Source organism: Ceratina calcarata, unplaced genomic scaffold, assembly GCF_001652005.2.
Source record: "Ceratina calcarata isolate Rehan_Ccalc_2016 unplaced genomic scaffold, ASM165200v1 scaffold86.2, whole genome shotgun sequence".
Classification (NCBI taxonomy): Eukaryota; Metazoa; Arthropoda; class Insecta; order Hymenoptera; family Apidae; genus Ceratina; species Ceratina calcarata.
The window spans coordinates 212639-234059 of NW_017179946.1; the positions used below are offsets into that span (position 1 = coordinate 212639).

General features: G+C 44.5%; 6 protein-coding genes across 14 annotated transcripts; 3 read left to right on the forward strand and 3 right to left on the reverse strand.

Annotated features, from left to right (window-relative positions):
* The first annotated feature begins 91 nt into the window (after positions 1-91).
* mRpS2 (mitochondrial ribosomal protein S2) lies at positions 92-1675 on the forward strand. 2 transcript variants are annotated; one of them, XM_018035000.2, is made up of 3 exons: positions 92-466; positions 543-638; positions 719-1675. In XM_018035000.2, exons 1-3 carry the CDS (start codon positions 430-432, stop codon positions 1366-1368), a joined length of 783 nt encoding a protein of 260 aa, XP_017890489.1. In that variant the 5' UTR covers positions 92-429; the 3' UTR covers positions 1369-1675. The 2 variants fall into 2 exon arrangements, with proteins under 2 accessions (XP_017890489.1, XP_026674544.1); XM_026818743.1 differs by having other exon boundaries at positions 97-466; positions 722-1675.
* On the reverse strand, positions 1371-3321 carry LOC108631234 (dehydrogenase/reductase SDR family member 7). The gene is made up of 8 exons (XM_026818730.1): positions 3233-3321; positions 2832-3091; positions 2596-2748; positions 2365-2471; positions 2065-2304; positions 1863-1982; positions 1635-1804; positions 1371-1579 (listed from the first exon to the last, which is right to left on the reverse strand). Exons 2-8 carry the CDS (start codon positions 3025-3027, stop codon positions 1504-1506), a joined length of 1062 nt encoding a protein of 353 aa, XP_026674531.1. The 5' UTR covers positions 3028-3091; positions 3233-3321; the 3' UTR covers positions 1371-1503.
* Positions 3322-3448: 127 nt separating this feature from the next.
* LOC108631192 (phospholipid scramblase 2) lies at positions 3449-12897 on the reverse strand. Of its 8 annotated transcripts, none has more exons than XM_026818739.1 (7): positions 12747-12897; positions 5490-5594; positions 5227-5393; positions 4221-4441; positions 3989-4150; positions 3785-3931; positions 3449-3707 (listed from the first exon to the last, which is right to left on the reverse strand). In XM_026818739.1, the coding sequence occupies exons 1-7, from the start codon at positions 12809-12811 to the stop codon at positions 3669-3671; spliced, it is 906 nt and encodes a 301-aa protein (XP_026674540.1). In that variant the 5' UTR covers positions 12812-12897; the 3' UTR covers positions 3449-3668. The 8 variants fall into 8 exon arrangements, with proteins under 8 accessions (XP_026674540.1, XP_017890420.1, XP_026674536.1 ...); XM_018034931.2 differs by lacking the exon at positions 12747-12897 and adding an exon at positions 5787-6863 and having other exon boundaries at positions 5244-5393; XM_026818738.1 differs by lacking the exon at positions 12747-12897 and adding exons at positions 5787-6441; positions 6529-6863 and having other exon boundaries at positions 3655-3931; positions 5244-5393.
* Positions 7219-12741, forward strand: LOC108631229 (uncharacterized). Its single transcript, XM_018034984.2, has 10 exons — positions 7219-7355; positions 8734-9023; positions 9129-9229; positions 9318-9559; positions 9634-9889; positions 10005-10427; positions 10555-10704; positions 10786-11008; positions 11088-11221; positions 11310-12741. Exons 2-10 carry the CDS (start codon positions 8747-8749, stop codon positions 11607-11609), a joined length of 2106 nt encoding a protein of 701 aa, XP_017890473.1. The 5' UTR covers positions 7219-7355; positions 8734-8746; the 3' UTR covers positions 11610-12741.
* A 668-nt stretch (positions 12898-13565) lies between the features above and the next one.
* LOC108631281 (uncharacterized) lies at positions 13566-19703 on the forward strand. The gene is made up of 4 exons (XM_018035120.2): positions 13566-13875; positions 14128-17743; positions 17830-18043; positions 18135-19703. Exons 2-4 carry the CDS (start codon positions 14156-14158, stop codon positions 18326-18328), a joined length of 3996 nt encoding a protein of 1331 aa, XP_017890609.1. The 5' UTR covers positions 13566-13875; positions 14128-14155; the 3' UTR covers positions 18329-19703.
* On the reverse strand, positions 19617-21171 carry Syx18 (syntaxin 18). The gene has a single exon (XM_018035121.2). The coding sequence runs from the start codon at positions 20856-20858 to the stop codon at positions 19884-19886; it is 975 nt and encodes a 324-aa protein (XP_017890610.1). The 5' UTR covers positions 20859-21171; the 3' UTR covers positions 19617-19883.
* Positions 21172-21421: the final 250 nt, after the last annotated feature.

The following is a 21421-nucleotide window of genomic DNA, read 5'->3' on the forward strand; positions in this document are numbered from 1 at the left end:
TTTAAAATGTTAATTAACCTAATAATTGATTAAATAATAAGTAAATGATACAATGAACGAATAATGTTTATTATTTTTAGAATTTACACCGTCCTCTGCTTTCAATTGCTTTCAATGCTTTATCATCAACTTAAAAAAAACTGATTGATTAGTTGGAACATTTTACCGTCGGTGTCGGTAAAGTTCTGCCATGGTTTGTCAGTAAAATAATGCAACGAATTTGTTGACATTTATATGTAGTAACAGAACAATCAGTATACATATACTTGTAAAGCATGCTGTGTTACAGTAACACCAGTTTATCTTTCAAGATTTAGACGATCCGAATTTCTTTCATACTGTAAGCAGGAATCTCCTAACCTATTACCTAGTACCGTAGTAGTTTGAAACAACAGAAACGTGCACTGAGGAAGAGAAATATTCGTCAGAATGACTTCCATCGTCGCAAGAACACTTTCAGCCAAACGTAAATATTTCATTCGTACTTGTCGTTTATGTTTCATGAACTTTTTTAAATACATTGTTTATCTATTTTATCGTAGTATGGAGGGATCGAAGTATTCTACGACCATTACTTACGTTCAGCCACAATCAGAAATTATCCACGAAAAGCGAAGTGGAACCGGCGATTGCAAATGGTGAAAACATTTCATTGATTAATAAACGTTACATTCTTCTATCGGTTTATCAAGAGCTAATGAATTCTCAATTTCATCAGCAGCTAATCTAGAAGACATAGACCCACTGTCTCACCCAGACTACTTTCACGTTTATGACATGTTCACTGTGAAAGATCTGTTCGATGCCAGAGTACATTTCGGTCACAAGGAAGGCTCGATGCACATTAACATGACACCCTTCATATTTGGATCCAGACTGGGTCACTTGATATTTGATTTAGACCAAACTGCCGAGTTCTTACGACAGGCTTTAAATTTCACTGCTCACATAGCTTCTAGAGGTGGAATAATATTGTTCGTAGCAAAGAATCCACAGACTTCGTATCTCGTGGAAACTACCGCGAAAGATTGCCAAGAATACGCGCATACCAGACATTGGAAGCCAGGTACGTTGGCAAACGCTACTCAGCACTATGGTGCAGTTACCAGGCTACCAGACTTGTGCATATTTATCAATACCATGGAATCCGTGGTTCGACAACACGTGGGCGTGACACACGCGGCTAAGATGTCGATCCCGACCGTTGGCATCGTAGACACGAACTGCAACCCGAATCTTATAACGTATCCTGTACCTGGGAACGACGACACGCCTTGTGCCGTAGAACTTTATTGTAAACTATTCAAGGAAGCGATAATGAGAGGAAAGAACTACAGGAATCAACAGCTTGCGAAAGAAAACGCCTAATGCAATTTGTAGTAGAGTATCATCAAGTGAAACAAGAGAACATTCATTTTATTAACTTGGATACCGTGCATGATAAAATTAGAAACTTATTACGAATGGCGTGACACGAACTGTTTCATGGGAATCTCGACGCATTCATCGCTCGTCTTTGAGGGTCTCTTTATCGTCTCGCAAACGTTGAAGAAATCTTGATCCCACTCGCCGGAGAAGCCTGAAACACACGATCGTTTAGTAAAATACGTTTAAACAGACATACTTCGACGTACCAGCTACCAATGTTTGGATAATAAATTCTTGTGTACACGAACTGAAGCACAACTGGTTTGGCAATCCACACTTCGGAGAGTTGGTTCGCGATCGCGATTCCCATCAGTGTACCGCAACGCTGGGCGCTGACTTTGTTCTTCGAATTTTCATTCGTGTGTTCCCCATATTTCTGAAGTTAATAAGGACATATAAAAGGCTTGAAACGTTCTCCGTAACTTTTAACTCACTTCGCCCGATTTATTTGTGTATGCCTCTGCGAGGAAATCCGTCTGTATCGATCCCGGGCACACGATCGTAACAGGTATACGATTATCTATTTTCTCGGCAGCGAAACTGTAGAAGTAACCCTGTGTACATAAATGAAGAAATAAATGGGTAAATCTTCCATAGCTGTTTGTAAAATATGAATTTGAAAGCAACGTCGCTCACGTTCAACGCGAATTTGGATCCAGAGTATGTGCCTGAAAATGGAACCGGTGCGATACCAGCCAAACTCGATGTGATCACAAAGTGTCCGGCTCCCATTTGGAGAAAATATTTCGCTACCAGTCTGCTCAAAGCTACTTGAGAAAATACGTTCAAGTGGAACATTTCCTTGTCCACGGACAGCTCTATGTCTTCCCACCTCGCTCGTTGAGAGCGGCCCGCGTTATTTACCAGTATGTCTAACTGTAATTAATTTCCAACAGAGTCAACGTTGAATTCCGTAAAAGAGAATTGAACGTTTACCTTGCCGAATTTGGAAATTATACTTCTAAACGCCGGCTCGTGACTGTCCGTGTCGCAAACATCCAGAACCAGAACTTCAATGTCTGAACTCTTTAAACTCGCGTTTTCTGAAACAAAAGACGTACTACACCGTGCATCGTTTCATTGTCTCACAGCTCCCCGACAATGGATCGAAAGGGCGATCGAAACGTTAGAAGTAGAAGTTTGCTTTAGGATCGGATTTACGATTACTTTGCAAGCATTCAGCTTTGACTCGTTCCAACAGTTGCCCTCTTCGTGCGGACAAAATTAATTTGCAGCCAGCACCGGCTAGGGCGTAGGCAAGGTGTTCTCCGATACCGCTGGACGCCCCTGTTATCCATACCACTTTGTCTTTCAAAGAACCTGCCACGACGAACGTTCAAAACTCGGTTAAAAGCCATCGTCATCGTACGATATCCCTGACACTGTCAATAAAAGCTACTTACCGATGGGTTTCCCAAATTTCTCGTGGAACGCGAGATTTAAATCGCAGTCTAAGAACCAGGGCCAAATCGTGTAAACGAGGTAATAGATGACTACGATTAAACCGATGATAGCTAAGAGATCCATTTGTAATAATTTATGTTGGAAAATATGAACTTTACTCTTGGTCCTAATCCATGCGTACGTATCGGCACGCATACATTAAGTACGTGTCACGTGTTGATTTCATATTTTTTCGAATAACCCGAGAGAGGGAAGAAGGCTAGGACGTCCAAATACATTACCCATTTTAGGTCAAATGTTTATCGGGATCAGGTAAAACCAGTGTAAGAGAGGAGAACGGGTGATAAGATAAGAGAGACGAAAGATCGTTTGCGTGTGCACGCATAAGTTCATTACTTACGTGTGCGAAATATCGTTTTTATATTTCTTGTAGAAATATATTTACATGTCTTGTCTTATGGCGCTGTAAGTCTTCGCGCGAAGACACGCAAAGATGAACAGTTGCATTGAGCTCATTGAGTTTAGTACACATCCGCGGGAACCGGCTCGAGAGAGATTAACCTCGATGTTAACGATGTTAACAATGGTTTTTAATGGAAAGATGCAAATATATTATTTAGGCGACTGAGAGAGAGGAAACGAATGCAGGTTCCACATAAATATGTATCTATTATGTACAGATTTCAGACACTGTTCGTCCAATGACGAAATTCCATAACGAAACACTTGCTCAATAGCCAGCGCGCGAAACGGAAATCAGATATTCCATATTTTAAAGTAAACTTCAAATTGATTTTTATTAACAAGATTACGTACAATTGGATAATTAATTACGTCTACAATGGCCTCTTTAGTTCTTCAAAGTACATATGCTCCTGAAAGCGCAACGAGAAAATGTTACATTTATGACTGCAATTTTTGAACATCGTGCAACAAAGCTTGTAATATTTACCAGAAGAAACGCCGCTCCAAGGAGCAGGCTCTTGAACTTGATATCCGTGTTCGCCGGGAACGTTATCAACAAATTGTAATCGTGGAGAACGTTGTCCCATTGGTGCATGAGCGACGCAATTTGGTGAGTACCGTCGATCGAAATCACCTAACGATATTTTTATGAATCAATCTACGTTTCTAATTTCTAAAACGAATACTGTACTTGGAATTGCGCTTCCTGATACATGCAGCAGCCGCAAACGTTCGGTCCATAAATATTGGAAAGCGGTCTTCGGGCCTCGTCGTAGACCGTGAAGCTCGAGCCCATTATGCAGAAATTCTCCTCCACCGAACCCAGCATCTTCGAACTACCCACTATCATCGTCTAAACGATAAATCGGTGATTGACCGCCGCACGATCGATAATAATTTCGCAGCTAAGGGGTTTCGCTCACGTGTAATTTATTTAAAGCGATAGTCCGTCTGCTGTTCATTCTCATGACGAACGCGGTTTCACCGCACTGGTCCAAGATGTTCAACGTGATATCGTCTCGGAGCAATCTCGAACAACTCCAGTCGGCCGGTTTATCCGATCTCGCGTGCATCGCGAGGAACAGCGTTTCGGCTCTTGGGATTTTTACTCTGTACTGGAATTTCTTTTCCGATCTGCCGAGCACTGATGATCAAGCAGGGTACAGACAATTTTAAAACAGAAAATAAGCAGTCGATCAACGTTCGACTTCAAGGATGTATTGGCTATACAGTCAATCCCAAAAGTTTATGCACTTTAGAAACGCATTTTTTAAAAACAAAATAACACTTCGGAGGAATATTGCTAATAATAAACAACAAAAAAAAATTTTCGATTTTTCCGAGATTTTTCCAAGGGATACCCCTTCAGATTTCGCGAAATTTTCGTTTTTTGCCAATAACTTCCAAACCGTTGAACTTACGGAAAAATTGCATCAGACCTTTCTTGTAGAGGACGATGAGATCTACAATTTCCATGTAAAATTTTTTCGCTAGCGTTAATAGTTTACGAGTTATTTGCAAAAAACTGTTTTTTCGTTTTTCGTTAACAACTCGTAAACTATTAATGCTAGCGACAAACTTTTATACGGAAATTGTAGATCTCGTCGTCCTCTACAAGAAAGGTCCTATGCAATTTTCCCGTATCTCCAAGGGTTTAGGAGTTATCGAGGAAAAACGAAATTTTTTCCAAAAGTTCGCCGTTTCGACGCTGGGATGGTCGGATTTTGTCAACATCAATAAAATGCCATATAATCATATGTAACTCATTAAATATCGAAATTAGAAGAAAAGTGCACTATTTTTAATTATAGGAAATGCGTTTTGCTAAGGCACATAAACTTTTGGGATTCACTGTATAGCCAATACATTCTTAAGCGATACCAATTTCTCTTTTCATCTATGCTTTACGTTGAAATAAATTTTATTTACTCAATTGGACAACGAACATGTACTCAGATCGACGATCTGCTGTATCTCCAGTTGCTCCACGTTGCCCAGGAAGTGGCTTCCCGAGAGTGCACTCAACTGCGATCTCGGGGTTGACACCCAGTCCAACGTGTTTACCGGAATCGGCCTCCTCGCTTGCGAAACGTCCCCTGATCGATAACGAAACCGTCAAAGATAAAGCCCGTTTCTCATTGTTTGTCAATTTTACTGTTTAAGCCGATCGATTTTTGATCTTGTCCATCTACCTCGCGGCTGTGCCGTGATGACCGTCAGCCTTGAAAGAACCGGGGTTGGATCGGTCACCGAATTCTCTTGCATTTCTACGGTCTGCACGCTCGTCTCGGCGAATTCTGCGCGTATAAAATGCTTCGCTTAAATTCTCTATTACACGCTCCTTGATTTCGTCGTCATTGACGGACTACTCAGACGAAAACGATTGAATTCCAGGTAATTGTTATCGCATTAGAAAAAATTCGAAGAAGCGAAACGATATGAGAGAGGAAGCGTTTAATGAGAAAGACGAGTAGCAAGAATGCAATTACCAGATGGTGATCCAAACGTAGCACGATTCAGAGCGGCGGGTTCCATCGCCTGGCGCAGGACAACGAAGGTTCATCAAGGGGGAAGCGCGTGTCTCATCCACGTAGCATCACGATTTGCAACGTACGTGTTATTTTTTTATTCTTTACACGGGATACCTTGTCGGATTAATTAATTTTAATGAGCGTCAACCGGCAGAGGGGATTAACGCCGATCGATCGTGAATATTATGAACGACGCGACGCACGGCTTACATTTGCTGTTTTACTAAATATTATTCTAACCGCTGTTCCTCGTTTAAGGGCTTAAGAATTCGGCGTTGTCCAATGGTTTCCTCGAATGGTCCAGCCAGATGTTCCTCGGATCATCCTTGTCCTCTTGTCATCCTTGGGACCTCTTTCGGATACTGCTCACGCACAATCGCTCGTTGAACCATCGACCACTTTTCTGTTCGTTATCAGTGATAACCGGTCGCTATCGCGACGCTGGATAAGCAGTATCGTGGTTTCGTACGCTCTTTCTTTTTATGTTAAACATAATGAATTTAACCGGGGCCCGTGTTTCGGTAATATGAACGGCGCTTAGGCGTAGGGAACGACGAAGGCCCGTTGCACTGTTATTCACGCGGTTATTAACAGGAAAAGACGGCCTGCGAAACTGATAGACGAAACAATGCCGGCTGTTGAGTCTACGTGTATCAGGGACGCGTCTAAAGTCGAGACAATGGGACTGATTAAAATTTACCGTAACTCGCTCTGGGAACGAATAGAGCGGCTGCTCGGATACTAGAACGTATCTATCATTTCCTTTCTCGTTCGTTCAATCTTTACGGGCGGCTGGTTATTTAAAATGTCTAAGTGCGATCGGTTTTAATTCAGCGGATTCTCGAGGACGACCCCGCTGGTCACGTGCATAGGGGTGGTGGACGCATTCCTCCAAACGGAATTCACGCGTTGCTCGATAAATGCAGAAGGTGACGGGATCATGCGATGAAACGCAGATGTCTTCGAGAGACGTCCTGTCCCTCTCTTGCCAAGAGACATTGCTGCCCTAAAAAGATGACCGCGACAGTCGTTTCAAACGCCGAATGTAATCGCTGCCTCTATTCTTCTAATTCTGCGTAACGAGCTTTTTTATTTAAAAATTCTATCGTGCATAATTCAATTCAGCAATCCTGGGAAATTGTTTTCATCGTAAACTGGATCCTAATACGAGCATCGTCCCCAAGGACTCGTCCCGTATTTTCGACGACCGGTCGTTTAATTACTCGGATTGGCAGGCATTGGCTCGCCGTTGCCCTGACGCCTGTCTATAATTTTCCGGTCGGTGTATCTTCGCAGGCACACCCCGCACGGCTTTACTTGTTGCTGGTGCACGGTGGTTCCATGCGCGGTTCTATCGATCCCGGTGTCCCGTATATAAAGGACCGCGTCATCACCGGTCATGGAAGAACGGACCGGGCAATACTCCATGACACCGTTGTGAAGGAGAGCCAAGTGGATCGACGGTGAAAATAAACACGAAAATATTACGCTGCCTCGTGTCGCGCGAATGATTAATTAAAAACGCAAGTAAGTCATTCACCGTGATATATCTCCCGGTCTGTCATTCATTTTATAATCGTGTCGAGCTTTGTCCTTAAAAAAATTCCACCTTTCGTCGCGTCTTCCTATCAAGGTCAATTTCTGTAAAAATTCTGTGTAAACGCCTACAGAAAACGTCTGAAGAAATCAATGTCTCTGGAAAACTCCAAGTTCACACGTTCGCGTCCGTATAAATTAGATCATCGACGAGCGTCAGGTATTTTCATGATATCTTTCGTGTAAAATCAAAGTAATTACATGAGCGAATCGTCTTGAAATTTGATCGTAAAGATTTCTGCTCGGTTGTTGGAGTTTAACATCACCATCTGTTAGAGCGAACGCAAGGACTCCGACCGTACCATTCACGTTCACAGTCCAGAACGAACGATTCCGTTCTATTGTAGAAATATGCCTCATTGACGATAGCTTTCCGGAATTCCACCGATTTCTTAAGCCTGATAATCTTTTATATTTGCACGAGAATTTATCTTCCCGTCGATTGGATTCGTTTCTCGACGCTTCTACGATAGCGGATGATAAGCATTTATTGTAATAAAGAATTCATAGGGGTGCGTGGGAGCTACTCGCGGTGCGAGGGTCAATGTTGATGGTATTTCGTGACGGTGCTGCATAGTTGGCCTTACGCGTGGAATGCATTACGCTTATCGATCTGAAGTGGTACTGGACCGAAGAGAAAAACAATTCTATTCGGAGTAATCATTTCTTTATTTCGAAACTTAAACGTGTTGAACGTGTTACATGTGTACGTATCAGAAACAGAAAAGAATACGTAATTTTCTATGTAGAACGTCGATAAACCTCATTTTTAATATTGAGAAAATTAACGAGAGATTAAATTAGGGACATTCTCGTTCCGTCGAGACGCAGTAAGTCGGCGATCGAGAGTGTTATCACCGTTGATCGATCGGGGCTGAGGAATCCCTGTTGCATCATCAAGCCAGCTTTCACTACTACGTTTTCGTTTAAGGGTCTTCGTTGGCCTTTTCAGCAACGAGAATCGATAGCGAATTAAAGCTGATTAAAACGGAACTACTAACACGGTTTCCCACTTGGTGTATACGATCATCGTCGATGCCCTTAATCCTGACCACAACCGTTACCCCTCCAGTTACATTATTCTTATTACATTATTCTGATTCATTCTAATTCGTCGTTTAAAATTCCGGGGCTCTGTTAGTATAAAACTTTTCCGTCGCTAGATTTATGCATTTGTAAAGACATCGTATCTGCAAAAAATATAAACCGTGCAACATCCAAAGACACGGAGGACAGCAGAAGTATTATTAATTTTTACAGATAAAACGATCATTGATTAAAATTTATTAAAATCAATTAATCCTCTTAGAGAAAGAAGAAAAATGTTGCTTCCAACATGGGTGATGCCATGTTTAACGATGGGGTTGGCGATGGCGCTGGCCCAGGTTCCCCGTCAATCGATGGAGGAATCCCTGAGAAGCGCCCTGGACGCGATCAGCAGGAAACAACGATCGTTGGACGGTAATTCGCAGGATTACTACAACGATCTTCGCGGATTCAAATACCACGGTGACGACGGGGAGAGAAAGTTCGACAGAGAACGGCAGGCCGAGAGAGAACTGGACGACGAAGAAGAGGACATTGAATTCCTCCCGAGTGGTAAGGAGAAAATTCGAGAAAATTCGAGAAAATTCGAAAAAAGGATGAAGCTGTCGATCTCAAAGGAAACGTAGAGACCACTCAAGCTGCTCTAATTCTGTTTAGAAGTCGGCCAGCTGGAGACCGTCGGTAACGGATATCAGGATCTGAATAATAAACTGTTGAAGAGAGCTTTGATCGCTTATTTGAAGAGCATCCCGCAACAGGTGAACTTCTCTTACTTAGCGCGAACTTTGACAGTCACTGTGTATAACATTGTGAAGAGCGTGAAGTTTATTGTCGAATGATATTCAGGATGAACCGGTTACGTCACTGTTTCGGGAACGGGAGCGTACCTCCAACCGTAAAAGGGACTCGGAGTCTGAACGGCTAAATTTGGACAATAAAGAACTGGCGAAACTGTACATGTTCATAAAAGAACTACAGAACGATTCCCCTTATGCCATCGAAGACGGTGAAGAGGAGCGGTATCTAGATCCTCGTCAAATCATCTACGACCCGTACAGAGATGATCGGGGCAACAAATTGACCGATCAGTCAGTAGACAAATCGTTTCACGATTCCCCTGCGTTTTTAAAATTCATTTCACGAGACGCTATTCCACCGATAGGACTGCGGGGCCGATGTCCTGGGGCGAGTCGATGGTCCGCGGCGGACAGGGCAGGGAGGTCGACGAGAACGACTACGGCGACCGGGAACAGGATCCGAACTTGCTGTACGTGCCCATGGGCGAACCACGGAACGTGAACGGCGGATACTCCGTGGGACGAACCCAGAGGACCTACGGGAGCATGGCTAAACGTTATCCCATAGCCAAGAGAAGCCCGAAACCGATGCCCACCAAAAAACAAGTCACTGATCCCAAGGTAAAATCCTTTTCATCGAAAAGAGATCTTGTTGAACGAAATAAAATTTGACCTACGAGCAGCAATAACTTTCACTCGTTTTAATGATTTTCGTTTTCGATTTCAAAACTTAAAGGTTGTTCGAGATCTGGGAGTACTGTTCGGCGCTCAAACAACGAACACTCCGAATCGTACTCATAGCCATGATCACGATCACGGTCACAGCCATGACCATGTTCACGACCACGACCATGACCACGATCACGATCACGATCACGACCACGATCACGACCACGATCACAGCCACGACAACGAGCAAGGGGATCAGCACAAACACGAGAGTTCCACGGAGACACCTGACTCTGTAACGTCGTCGTCCAAGGGACAAAAAGAGAATACCGGGAAATCGGTTAAATCGAAATCTATCGAGGTGAGGAAGAAGAGTGTCGACTGGTCACAGTATTTTGGCATCGATCGAAGAAGAAAGAAGGCCATGTTTACAGCCGGCCAAGGATCCCAGAATCAAGACGACAATTGGATGTTACAACGATATTACGAGGTACACTGTCATGAATCTTACCTCGTCTACGTAAATTGTTTGCTCCGTCAAATAGATCGGGGATTTTCGTTGTGGTTTCGGGGTATTGCGTAACGTCGCAAGATTCTCTTGAATTCTTTTATGACAGAACACGGTAGAGAACTTGAAGGACCGGGATCACGAGAATGAGAGGCAGGACAGGCTCGGCCAGTCGAATACCAGGCCAAAAACCGTGAAGGACTTGATACTCGAGGAGAGTTTGAGATACGCGGACTCCGAGGACGCAGATTTACAGAAGGTCGTGTACAAATATATTTGATCCACTGATCCGATATCCGATGTATTTCGTGTAATATCTAACGCCTGATACACGCGACAGATAAAGGATAAACTGATGGCCCGTTTGGCTGCCGCGTATTCCTACGAGAAAATGAGGAAAGCCTTGAACGAGCTCCGAAACAGCGTCGCGGCTAGAACGGAAGGTCAGAAGATGGCCCACGCACAGAGCAACCAAACGTCCAACTTCCGCGAGAACAATAATCTTAAAAATTCAAAGGACAAGCGCGTGAACGGCAACAGCTTTCAATTAATCGAGAACGAAAGTACGACAAAAATTTTAATCCAATTGTTTTTTACGCATTTACTGACCGTGCATTTTTTCACACAAAATTTATCGAGCAGATTCGGAGGAGAACAGAGCCTGTCCCGAGTTAGAGATGATCGAGAAGGGATGCAGAAGGACCGGGAAAATAGCTGGAGATGAATCGGAGGTGTTTTACCTTCCTTGCGTCATGCTTCAAATTTGCAAGGCCTGCGTACGTATCCCCAGAATGACGCGGTACAATTTTCACAATTTTCACGAGGGACACTGTATGATCGATACACTTGTATGATCGATTTCAGGTACAAGACGAGTTGGAGCAGGAGTGTTTAGGTAATTATGCGGTGGAAGCGAGAAGGGTGTGCGATGCGCAAGAGACGATGGAAGGTGCGAAGGGTAGAGAAGCTTGCGTTAGCACGGCGATGATCATCTCTCAGTTGGAAGTCCCGCCTATGATCTCCGAGCAATGTCGCATCGATGGGAACGATTCCTGTCTGCGTTACCAGCTGTACCGCTACTGGCATCATTACCTTCGCTATCCTTACAGCGGTCGAAGGCCCAGCAATTACGACGCGATCGATCCCCAACAGTCGGATCGATAAAGAGCGAACGATTAAATCGTCAACGACGGTTCGGAGACCCTCTATTAAGAAACTCTCGAAAGCTCTCTAACCGCAGACCTCGAAACGAGCTTCATTTCCATAGTCAATCTTTCAGTCTACGATTCGTTTAATTTGCGAGACGGCGCGGAGAGGTCTGATTTTCTTGCAAGCCAAGATCTAACGAGGAACCCGAGGAAGTTAGATTAATTCGATGTGTAACGTTGCGTTTATAAACACGATAGAACTCGTCACGCTGTTATTTTCGTTCGAATCGAAACGGAGGAAAAAGGATCGAGCAACGATCAAACGGTATCGTTTCACGCGCGACAGTTTTGGTATAAGAAACAAACCCCAATAACGGTGAGAAATGTATGGTCGGATTATACAGGCGAGGGGAATGTCGTTCCATTTGCGAGCATGTCTTCTTTTCTCGGGACATCGAACGATCGATCACGAGGGACAATAATTGTCGACTGAAATTCTGTCATACGTTCGTTCTGAAGAAAACAATTTTTTCTCTCCTTCCCGAAGAATAGAAAAAATGGAACAAATACTCGAAGGAAATTGCAATAATCATTTCGTCGTGATGATGTTTTCAAGGAAGCTTTTCGGACGAGCGCCTCGCAAACGAATCAATTGTGTGTACAATAAATTTCTATCGAGGGTACATCATTGAGGTACACCGAGCATACTTTCCGTTCGATATTTTCGGAGTAAATATTACTTGCAGCAATATGCAGAACATGGCTCGCGTATTCGCCGATAACTAAGTACCGCGCATATGCATGTTTCGTTCAGCTACGTCCAATTGTTTTCGAACTTACTTCCAAATGGTGCTGTTACGTAGTAATCTTCGCGATAGAGTAATTTATTTATCTATTCATCAGCCGCATCGTGAAACCAGATTTGAGACGTCGTAACACGTACGTGTAACGATATTTAAACAGGATATCTACGAAGGCTCGGGGGAATGGAAGAGACGCGGTAATAATTCTATTTGAATACGAATTTCGTCTCTCGGACGGCAGAACCGTACACTTATTGTCTGTGTTTGTGTTATCAGAACCGTGAAATAAATTCTATGTGTCAATCCTATATAATTCAAACGTAATAAATATATTTCAACATACTACTTACTTACGTCGTCCGTTCAGCTGATTAGAACTGACAGTTGCTGACAGTATAGAGATCATTCGCGCCATCCGTTGTTCGCGTCTCTTGTCCCGTTCGTTTCAGCGATTCGAATATTTTGAGAGATTCCGGTGTGTACAACTTGATGAATTCCATTTGTAAATCGGCGTAAACAGCTAAAACCGATGTAAGTACGTCTTACAGAAACCGATTTTCACTTCGAGCGAGATAAACACAACGACGTACCTCTCATCTTTTCGATAGTTTTCAACTGCTTTTTCAATTTTAAATTCCACTCGCTTATTTCAATAAGGATATCATTCTCAGTTTCAGTGGACATCGTATCCACAAAAAATGATTTCTAACGGACGATCCTCTATTTTATAACTGATCACTTCCCGCTCCGGAATGTATACGTTCATTCATAATTTTTTATTCAACTGTACACATGAAACTGGTACAGTATTGTATCCGTGTTCTGATTGGGAGAACGTGCTCGTCGCGAGCTGCGGTGACCAATAGGAAACATGGACCGTGACGACGATGGAACACAACTTCATTGAGGAGAAAGGTCTAAACGATCCAAGCTTTTACAATAAACAATTATATTCATAAATTAATTGTTGACGTTAACGAAGCAATTGAAATTTTAAAAAATCCTCTACTAATTCTTACACTATAATCTGTCCACGCGATATCAATGGGCGACTGTAGGCAGTTCGTTTATTTGCCGCCTCAGCGCTCTCGTCGCGCGTCTCATTTACCTAGCCGCGAACCCCTGCAGGTCTACAATTAGATAATCTATGATTATTAAAGGTGGCGATGGCGACGTCGTTTCGCGATCTGTGTTTCTTTGTCGTCCAAAAGTGGATTTCGTTCAGTCTTTTCTGTGGGAAGCCGATTTATTAGCGAAACTCCCAGCGCGTCTGACGATAATATACGTGCAAAGGATACGAACGCGTAATACGAGGAGTCAGGGAACGCGTGAAAGCCGTGGCTAGGACAAATACATGGAACTCCCGCTTCCGAGGGCCGGCGAACATATTTATCTTCGGCGGCCAACGTGATTTTCTTGAGAGAGGGCCAACGATATCCCGTTCAAGCGAACACGCCAAGCTGTATGCGATCGATCGTGGTAAGTTTCATCGTTCTTCTTGGAAGATACCCGACAAATTCACGCGTTCGCGCGACGTTCCCGCCGTAACCTACCGCTCTTGTTGTAAACACCGTATCGCTATACAGGGTGTCCTTGAATTTCGCTTCGACTTTTTTCTATACATTTTATCGCGAGTTTTACGAGCAGACTCTTAATGCCACTCATTCAGTTCGATTATTTTCTGATTCGTGTGAGGAAATGTATATTTATAAACATCTGATTTTGTTTCAGCGGTGTAGGAAAATAAACGCCGAGGACGATGTCAGAAACGGAAAAGATGGACAGTTACGTGATGGAGAGCCAAGATTCGTGCAATGAAAGTCTGGTTGGAAACGCTACTTTCAGAAGCACAGAGACAAACAGCTTGAGCGAGAGCCAGGATTTTCATCTGGTAGACATGAGCGACGACGAATCGACAACTAAATTCCAACAGGATTTAGAGGAGTCGAAACAAGGAGAAACATCTCTGCCTGTTCCTGAAAATCGAGTGGAGACAGGGTTTGATGAATTGAGCATAACAGAGAGCAAGACCAGTTCCGATACGCAAGGTGACAATCGAACGGAGAAGGAGTCAATGGAGGAAACGGTAATGGAAGAAGGAGGCGAAGGAGAAACAGCTAATGACAATAGCAGTGTAGAAAACAAACAGGAAGAACTGAACGACAGCGAGGAGATAATACAAGGCACTCCGCCTGAAGTTCAGTCGCCAATGAGAAACCAAGGTGCTAGCATCGTGATAAAAAGCTTGAAACGTAAAGCGGAATCGTTTGACGAACCGCTTAAGAAGATTCTAAGGACGAATTCGAAGGAGGACGTGTCGTCGGCCGGGAAAGGAGAACTGGGCGACGAGGAAGCTTGTCGATCGTTCAAAGTGGACGATGATACCCAAGAATTCTCGAAAAATTATTCGGACGCGCAATCGATGATAATCGCGGAGACGCAGGACGTCGATGAGGACCAGGAGGACGGAGCTTCGACGCAGAAGCTGACGAGATACGAGGAGAACAGCCGGAACGCTGATCCTCAAATGGTAATGAAGGATTACGAGATAGATAAGAACGAGAATTTCAGTGATACGAGAAGTGAAACTGTCGGAAACGAGAATCGCAGCGAAGAAGTACACGAAACGACGAAGGAGCAGGTGCAATCCGAAATAGTTTTGACGAAAGGAAAGGATTCCGGATCTCCGCTGAGGACAGTCGCAGCGGTTGATAAACTAAAATCGGATTCGGGTAATAAAAATACGACGGACAACGGGAGACTGGTCGATGCGAATGAGGCGAAGATGACCAACAGCAGTAGAGCTGACGACAAAGAAAACGGTATCTCTGATTTAGAGCGAGACAACAGCGACGTTCAGGAGGTGTCTGCTGACACTCGTTCGAACGTGTACTCTGGCAGCGTGGGTAAATCGAGAATGAGCGTCGAAGTTATATACGACCAGAAAGCGGTGCACGAAGCAAAACTGAAACCTAAAGAATTAGTAGAGATCGACGAGGATGGAGAGAAGATCGTGTTGGACTCGTCCCAAGAGGATTCCGACGTAAAGAACAGGAGCAACAGCATCCTGGATAACACAAAGTCTGACACGACGTACAAAAGTTGTCAGGACAGTAAAAGTCGCAGTGACTTTAGTTATAAAACGATAGAGAGTAGCAAAGAGTCTTCTGTGGGTTCCGGGAAATCCGGTAATAAGATGGTGAACGGAAGCAGCGAGAGCAAGAGATGCGACACGGACAGTACGGCTAGTGTGCAGTCCGACACGTTCACCGACATGCCGGTTCTGGACAAGGCCGATAGTACGAACGCGTCCGTGCACAACGTCAATAGGCAGATAAAACCGATTCTTAAGGACAGCAGCGATCTGTTGAGCGTCAGCGATAACGAACCGGACGTTTATATAGTGGACGACAAAAAGTCGAGCTCGACTCGTACCAGTTCGATCACGAAACCATTGCAAATAGAGAGAGAAGTCGGCCTGTACGTACGGGTAAAGTGTCTCCTGCAGGTAGACGAGAACACGAAAGAATTCCTGAGTAAAGAGATCTCCGGCGTGCAGTGCGAATCGGTGAATACGGAGCCCAGCACTTTGAGACACAAGAACGACACGTCCACCTCGTTAGCGGACATCTCCGGGAACGACAACAAGGACACGTCCCCGGGGTCGGTGAACAGTAACCTGCCGATGTATCAGCTGAATCCTTCAAGACTTTCATTCGCGTCCACGATCAGTTCTTCGAGTTCCGTGTCCAGCGCCGCGTCCCTAGCGATCAAGCTCGCTATCAAAGGCAGCACGCATTTTTCTTTGCCGAAGGGACCGGCAAAGCACGCGAAGAAACACGCGTCCGATGTGCAGTCGCTGAACGAAACGTTCGAGCGGTTGAACAAGGAATGGCAGAATCTTCAGCTCGTCACGACGAGCGTTATGAATTCTGTGAACGCGGAACTCACTGGAGTCGACGCGTACAACGTTAGCCACGAAAGGATAGACGATCGAAAGATCCGTTCCTCTACCCCGGAGAAAATGGATACACCGAAGAGCGCGAAGAAGCCGGCTAAGAGGCCGAGAAGCAAGAACGCGAAATCGACCGGCCAATCCAACGGATTGAACAAAATCGCGAAGATTGCGAGTCCGCTGGAGAGCGACGACACGCCGAACAAGAAGACTAGCAAAACTGAACACGTGGAGACCGCGCCCACCAGCCCGGAACGGGTGTCGACCAAGTATATGTCCGAAATTCTGACGGACGATCTGATCGGTAAGGACGTGTTCGCCAAGTGGTCCGACAAGAATTACTATCCCGGGAGGGTGATCGACAAGATAAAAGCCAAGTACAAGGTGAACTTTTACGACGGACAGAACAAGGTGCTGATCGAGGACTTCATCATACCGATACCGGAGACACTCAGGAAGGGTTTGTCCGTATACGCTACCACTAAGGACGATTACGGATCCTGCGGTATAATCGTCGACAGCGAAGTTGTAAATAACGAGGTGTACTATACGGTCGAGACGGACGAAGGGGAGAAGCTGCGGGTTCGGATCAACGACATATCTCTGTCTTCCGACCAAGCCCAGGTGCTGAAGGAGGAAATGAACACGGGGAACAAGGTCTTGCCGTCCACGCCAAAGCATTTGAGTCACATAACGCTGGACAACATGGTCGAGGGTAAAAGACGCTCGAAACGAATCGCCACACCGAGTTTCTCCACTCCCAAATCGAAGTTGATCCATACTCCCGGCAAGTCCGAGGTAGAACCGTCCGTTTCCGGTGTCAGCTCGGTTAAAAAGGAGAAGAAACCGAGCACCGAGAGCGACGGCGTTTCCAGCGATTCGAACGTTTCTATTAAAGACGAGGTGTCGTCTATCGGCGTCCAGCCGGAGATCATCGGCACCCCTTACGAGCAAATCGTTAAAGGGCCGCAGAATCGAATCAAGAGCAAGTCGAGAAGTAAAAAGAAAACGGAAGACGCACAGATGATCGCGCAGCTCGGTCCGATTCCGCGCGACTCTAGTCTCTTCGAGGGGACCTCGTTCGTGCTGACCTGCGCATCCTTGGAGACCATCGACCGATTTCAAGTCGACAACAAGGATTACGGCTCGGATCCGGGCACCGAAGACGAGGAGGAATGGGCGAAGAAGCCTTTCGTCAGGGATAGATTGATCAAGCAGATAACAGCCGGCGGCGGAAAGGTTTACACGGACTTCAACGAGATCCCGGAGCAGGAGTACAAAAATACTAAGTTAATAACGAACGTGCCGAACACGACTGCGAAGACGCTGCACTGTCTCTCGGTCGGCATACCCGCGTACAATCATAACTGGATAATAAGATGTTGTCAGGAGGTGACTATAGACGCTACTCGCATTATCACTCGCACATACTTGTGTCACGCGTATTTTCGTGCTCACGATTATTCTTGTTCGTACAGGGTAAGATCATAAACCCGGCCGAGAACGAGCTACCAGCCGGATGGAGTTTGGAGAAGAACTCGTACGTGGAGATGTTTCGACGGCCAAGCAACAAGCCGTTGTCCCAAGTCGTAGTGATAATACCGGTCGTCGAATCTGAGAAACAGTTCTCCTCGTTCTGGCAACAGATCTGCGAGAACGCTGGTGCCGTAGTTTTGCTAGCGGAAAAACAAGGTGAGAACCAAGACCATGCGACGGAAGATTGTACGATCGCTGCCATCGATCCGTCGATCGGCGTCTTAACTTAACCGAGATTCGTTTTCAGATGCGATGGAGAGTTTCGTAGAGGGTACCGTGGTGCTTGCTAACAGCCGGTGCCCGCCTTGGGCGGTGGAGAAGGCTAACGAATTGCAGCTTCCATTGCTTTCTACGACGTGGGTCATTCAGTGTCTGGTGGAAGGGAAAACGTGCCCGTACGATGCGCAACCACGTTATAAATATAATTATAAGAGCAACTAGGTTTACGTTCAACGATCGGGAAGCTGTATACCTAATATCGAGAACAGGTGAGATCGTATTTCTGTAGATTAGAACACCTTTCATTTGTATCGTGTTGCCACGGATATACTTAACAAGCCGAAAATGTTTCATCGTTGTCTGACACTTTCATTTGCCTTCACACTTACTGCAAAGTACCGACCCAAGGTACTTTAGGCTCTTAGACTTAAGGATTTATGTTTCTTTGCTGCTGTCAGAAATCTATTTTTAAACAAGCGTCTGATGAAACCAGTCCAGTTGCAACAGTTAAATATCACGACTACTTTTGTTCAGCTCGATCTCCAAGTCAAACCGTGATTTGTATAAACGACGGTAGGCGCGTTTACGTAGATGTGCGCCGTCATGATTTCTTTGTTTCCCGATTGTTCGTACAAACCTCACGCGTATGACTTATGACCGCAGAACTTATCACTTGTCACGACGAAGAATGTAGCGTTAGGATTTTATAACATTTTGTACGAAAACGAATTCTAAATCGAAAATCATTTGTATAAAATGTGTAGTTAGGGAACAATTTGGGTCACAGCTTTCGTCTTTCAACTATCGACTGGCCATCGCCACCGGCGAACACCTCATCTCGCAAACCGAAGACAAAGACAAAAATAGAAATTCGTATTTACACCGAACGTGTAAATAACTCGTTTTTTACCACTCGTTACTTTTTCCACGTTAACGTAATAATTACGCGGTATTTATGAACGCTTCTCGAGAGCGACTGATTTCAGGACACGCGATAAACCGGTTTAATGCAAAAGTCGCATTCTGGACGCATTCTGGACGCATTCTGGATGCGTTTCGATGAGAAGAAAGACAATGAATTAGGCGCCGCTAAAAGAGAGCTCTGTGAATCAAAGTCTGGATGATGTGTGTCGTGTAAATATTTTTCTACTTATGAAATATGGTAGCGACAGACGTTGAAATCTATTTACATTAAATACCTTTCACGTGCCGTGGACCCGTGTCCAATTGCACATCGGAAAATGCGACTTTCGTTACTTATGTATCGGATAAATAATCGAAAAATATCAAGCAGATTGCCCGTCGAATTGAGATAGAGAGGACTAGTGATTCACAAACGACGGTACGAAAAGATATGGATGCATGTGTATCATGCGAGTTCACGTTAGTATCACACGACGTTTACGTTAAACCAAATATCGATGGGACGACAAGAATATTATATCGTATGTACGTGGCGGGTGGACATGTACGATCATGTATATATAATTATATATAGTCATAGTCTATATACATATAATACAAATTTTATTATGTAAGATGTAGCTATTATGTAAAATGTTTGGGGATAAAATACAATGACATATTTTGGCAAAAAGCGTTGTTCAGTGTCGTTCAACAGGTGACACGGTGCACCGAGCAAACCAGGAATGATGCCGTCGGATCGCGTCGACTACCATCGTATAGAAATATTTTACATATAATACACATCATCGTACGCGCGGGTGTACGTAGAAAAAGAGCTTAATAAAATGACCAGCGTGTGCTTACATATACTTTAAGGATTATACCAGTCCAGGAAGAGGAGAGAGAACGACATGACTAGAAGGAAGAGAAGGATCCACACTCTCAATCCCGCGTTTCTCTGGATAGCTTGTCTGATCTGATCGTTAGCTTCTTTCACGTTCTCCGTCGAGGCGACGACCGTCGTCATCAAACGGTCCAAGTCCTTGTCCTGGTCCAACACCTTCTCAGTGAATATCTCCTGTAGCTCGGCTATGTGTACCACCTTGCTCTCGATCTGCTTCACCTCTTCCGTCAGCGTGTTCAGCTCGTTGTACAGTTGTTCGTTCTCCGCCTCGAACAGCTGCGCGTCCTCGGGCGATATTTCTTCCTCGTACGTCAGGGCGTTCACGTCCCCGTTTAATTCTTGTATCTTCATAGGACTGGAGTCGTTCGAACTGACTTTGTTCTCCTTATCCTCTGTTCTCTCGTTATGGCTGGACCTTCTCATTTCCACTCGTTCCTCCGAGCGTTTACCGGGCTTCGAGTCCATTTCCAGTCTGGCGATTTTCCTTATCTCCATAGCCCGCTTCACTCTCATCGCTTTCTGTTCGGAATAGACTTTGCAAACGTTCTTCAGGTAATCTTCTATCAACAGCAACATGATTTCCCTGTGCTCCAAATTCTGAGGAGAAACTTCCGAATCCGCTATCTCTCGTCTGAGTTCCTTGATCAGTTGAGAGCAGGTGCTCATGATCTTCTGTGCTCCGATATCTATCTCGTCGCGGTCAGCATCTGACATGCTGGGTACATTTGACAGGTAGTTGGAGAAGTTCAAGTAAGCCTTACGATTATCTAACAGAAATTCACGTAGCTTCGAAATTTGCGCTACGACTCCTTGGGCTTTCACGAAGAAGGCACTTTTACTTTTTGACTTCTTCAAAATCTTTACATTGTTCGCGACTCCTAAAGCTTTGTTACGAAGACTGACAGTCTTCACGCTTGCTTTGAACAGTGAGCTGACGTCCATGCTCGCTTTCACTGATTAAATACTCTTGCGATATTTAATGAGAAATAAACCACCTTTTATCGTCATACGTACGCACATTGACAGCGAGTTATTGCTCCAGACAATTGTTGACGAGTCAACATTTAACAGCAAGTCGATCGCATCTTGCACGAAACGGTTCGTAGGATGCCTTACGAAATTCTTTCGTACAAAATGCTTTTCCAAATGAATTTCCTATCGAGACGGATGTCGGTACATACCTGCATATACATCGTTTCGGTGTCATGCACCTGGACCGGACGGCGCACGCTTGGTGGCTCGGTGGTGGACGGTGGACGGCGTGGACGCTCCGTCACCCAGAGAACGGGACGTGACGAACCATGAAATTCAAAATGGCGGCCTGCATGGGAATACTAATACAGGAACGGTGTAAATTATAAAAATAGTAAACGCTATTCGTTCATTGTATCATTTACTTATTATTTAATCAATTATTAGGTTAATTAACATTTTAAAACGTAGGTTAAAATGATTTTGGGGTTGCTCGTGGCGCCATCTAGCGTAAATTCCGTTCCTGTATTAGT

Excerpts from the sequence above, each read along its gene's own strand:
- LOC108631229 (XM_018034984.2), top strand. The coding sequence starts at position 8,747 with ATGTTGCTTCCAACATGGGTGATGCCATGTTTAACGATGGGGTTGGCG. Across the intron at positions 9,890-10,004 it reads AACAAGTCACTGATCCCAAG|GTTGTTCGAGATCTGGGAGT; the intron begins GTAAAATCCTTT and ends CAAAACTTAAAG. Across the intron at positions 11,009-11,087 it reads TCAATTAATCGAGAACGAAA|ATTCGGAGGAGAACAGAGCC; the intron begins GTACGACAAAAA and ends TTTATCGAGCAG.
- mRpS2 (XM_018035000.2), top strand. The coding sequence starts at position 430 with ATGACTTCCATCGTCGCAAGAACACTTTCAGCCAAAC. Across the intron at positions 467-542 it reads AAGAACACTTTCAGCCAAAC|TATGGAGGGATCGAAGTATT; the intron begins GTAAATATTTCA and ends ATTTTATCGTAG. Across the intron at positions 639-718 it reads GGAACCGGCGATTGCAAATG|CAGCTAATCTAGAAGACATA; the intron begins GTGAAAACATTT and ends CAATTTCATCAG.
- LOC108631281 (XM_018035120.2), top strand. The coding sequence starts at position 14,156 with ATGTCAGAAACGGAAAAGATGGACAGTTACGTGATGGAGAGCCAAGAT. Across the intron at positions 17,744-17,829 it reads TAATAAGATGTTGTCAGGAG|GGTAAGATCATAAACCCGGC; the intron begins GTGACTATAGAC and ends TTGTTCGTACAG. Across the intron at positions 18,044-18,134 it reads TTTGCTAGCGGAAAAACAAG|ATGCGATGGAGAGTTTCGTA; the intron begins GTGAGAACCAAG and ends ATTCGTTTTCAG.
- LOC108631192 (XM_026818734.1), bottom strand. The coding sequence starts at position 12,811 with ATGGCGCGAATGATCTCTATACTGTCAGCAACTGTCAGTTCTAATCAG. Across the intron at positions 5,595-12,746 it reads CAGCTGAACGGACGACGTAA|AATTCGCCGAGACGAGCGTG; the intron begins GTAAGTAGTATG and ends TTATACGCGCAG. Across the intron at positions 4,442-5,226 it reads CATGTTCGTTGTCCAATTGA|TGCTCGGCAGATCGGAAAAG; the intron begins GTAAATAAAATT and ends CTTGATCATCAG.
- Syx18 (XM_018035121.2), bottom strand. The coding sequence starts at position 20,858 with ATGGACGTCAGCTCACTGTTCAAAGCAAGCGTGAAGACTGTCAGTCTT.
- LOC108631234 (XM_026818730.1), bottom strand. The coding sequence starts at position 3,027 with ATGCGTGCCGATACGTACGCATGGATTAGGACCAAGAGTAAAGTTCAT. Across the intron at positions 2,305-2,364 it reads TAATTTCCAAATTCGGCAAG|TTAGACATACTGGTAAATAA; the intron begins GTAAACGTTCAA and ends AATTAATTACAG. Across the intron at positions 1,983-2,064 it reads GATCCAAATTCGCGTTGAAC|GGTTACTTCTACAGTTTCGC; the intron begins GTGAGCGACGTT and ends TTATGTACACAG.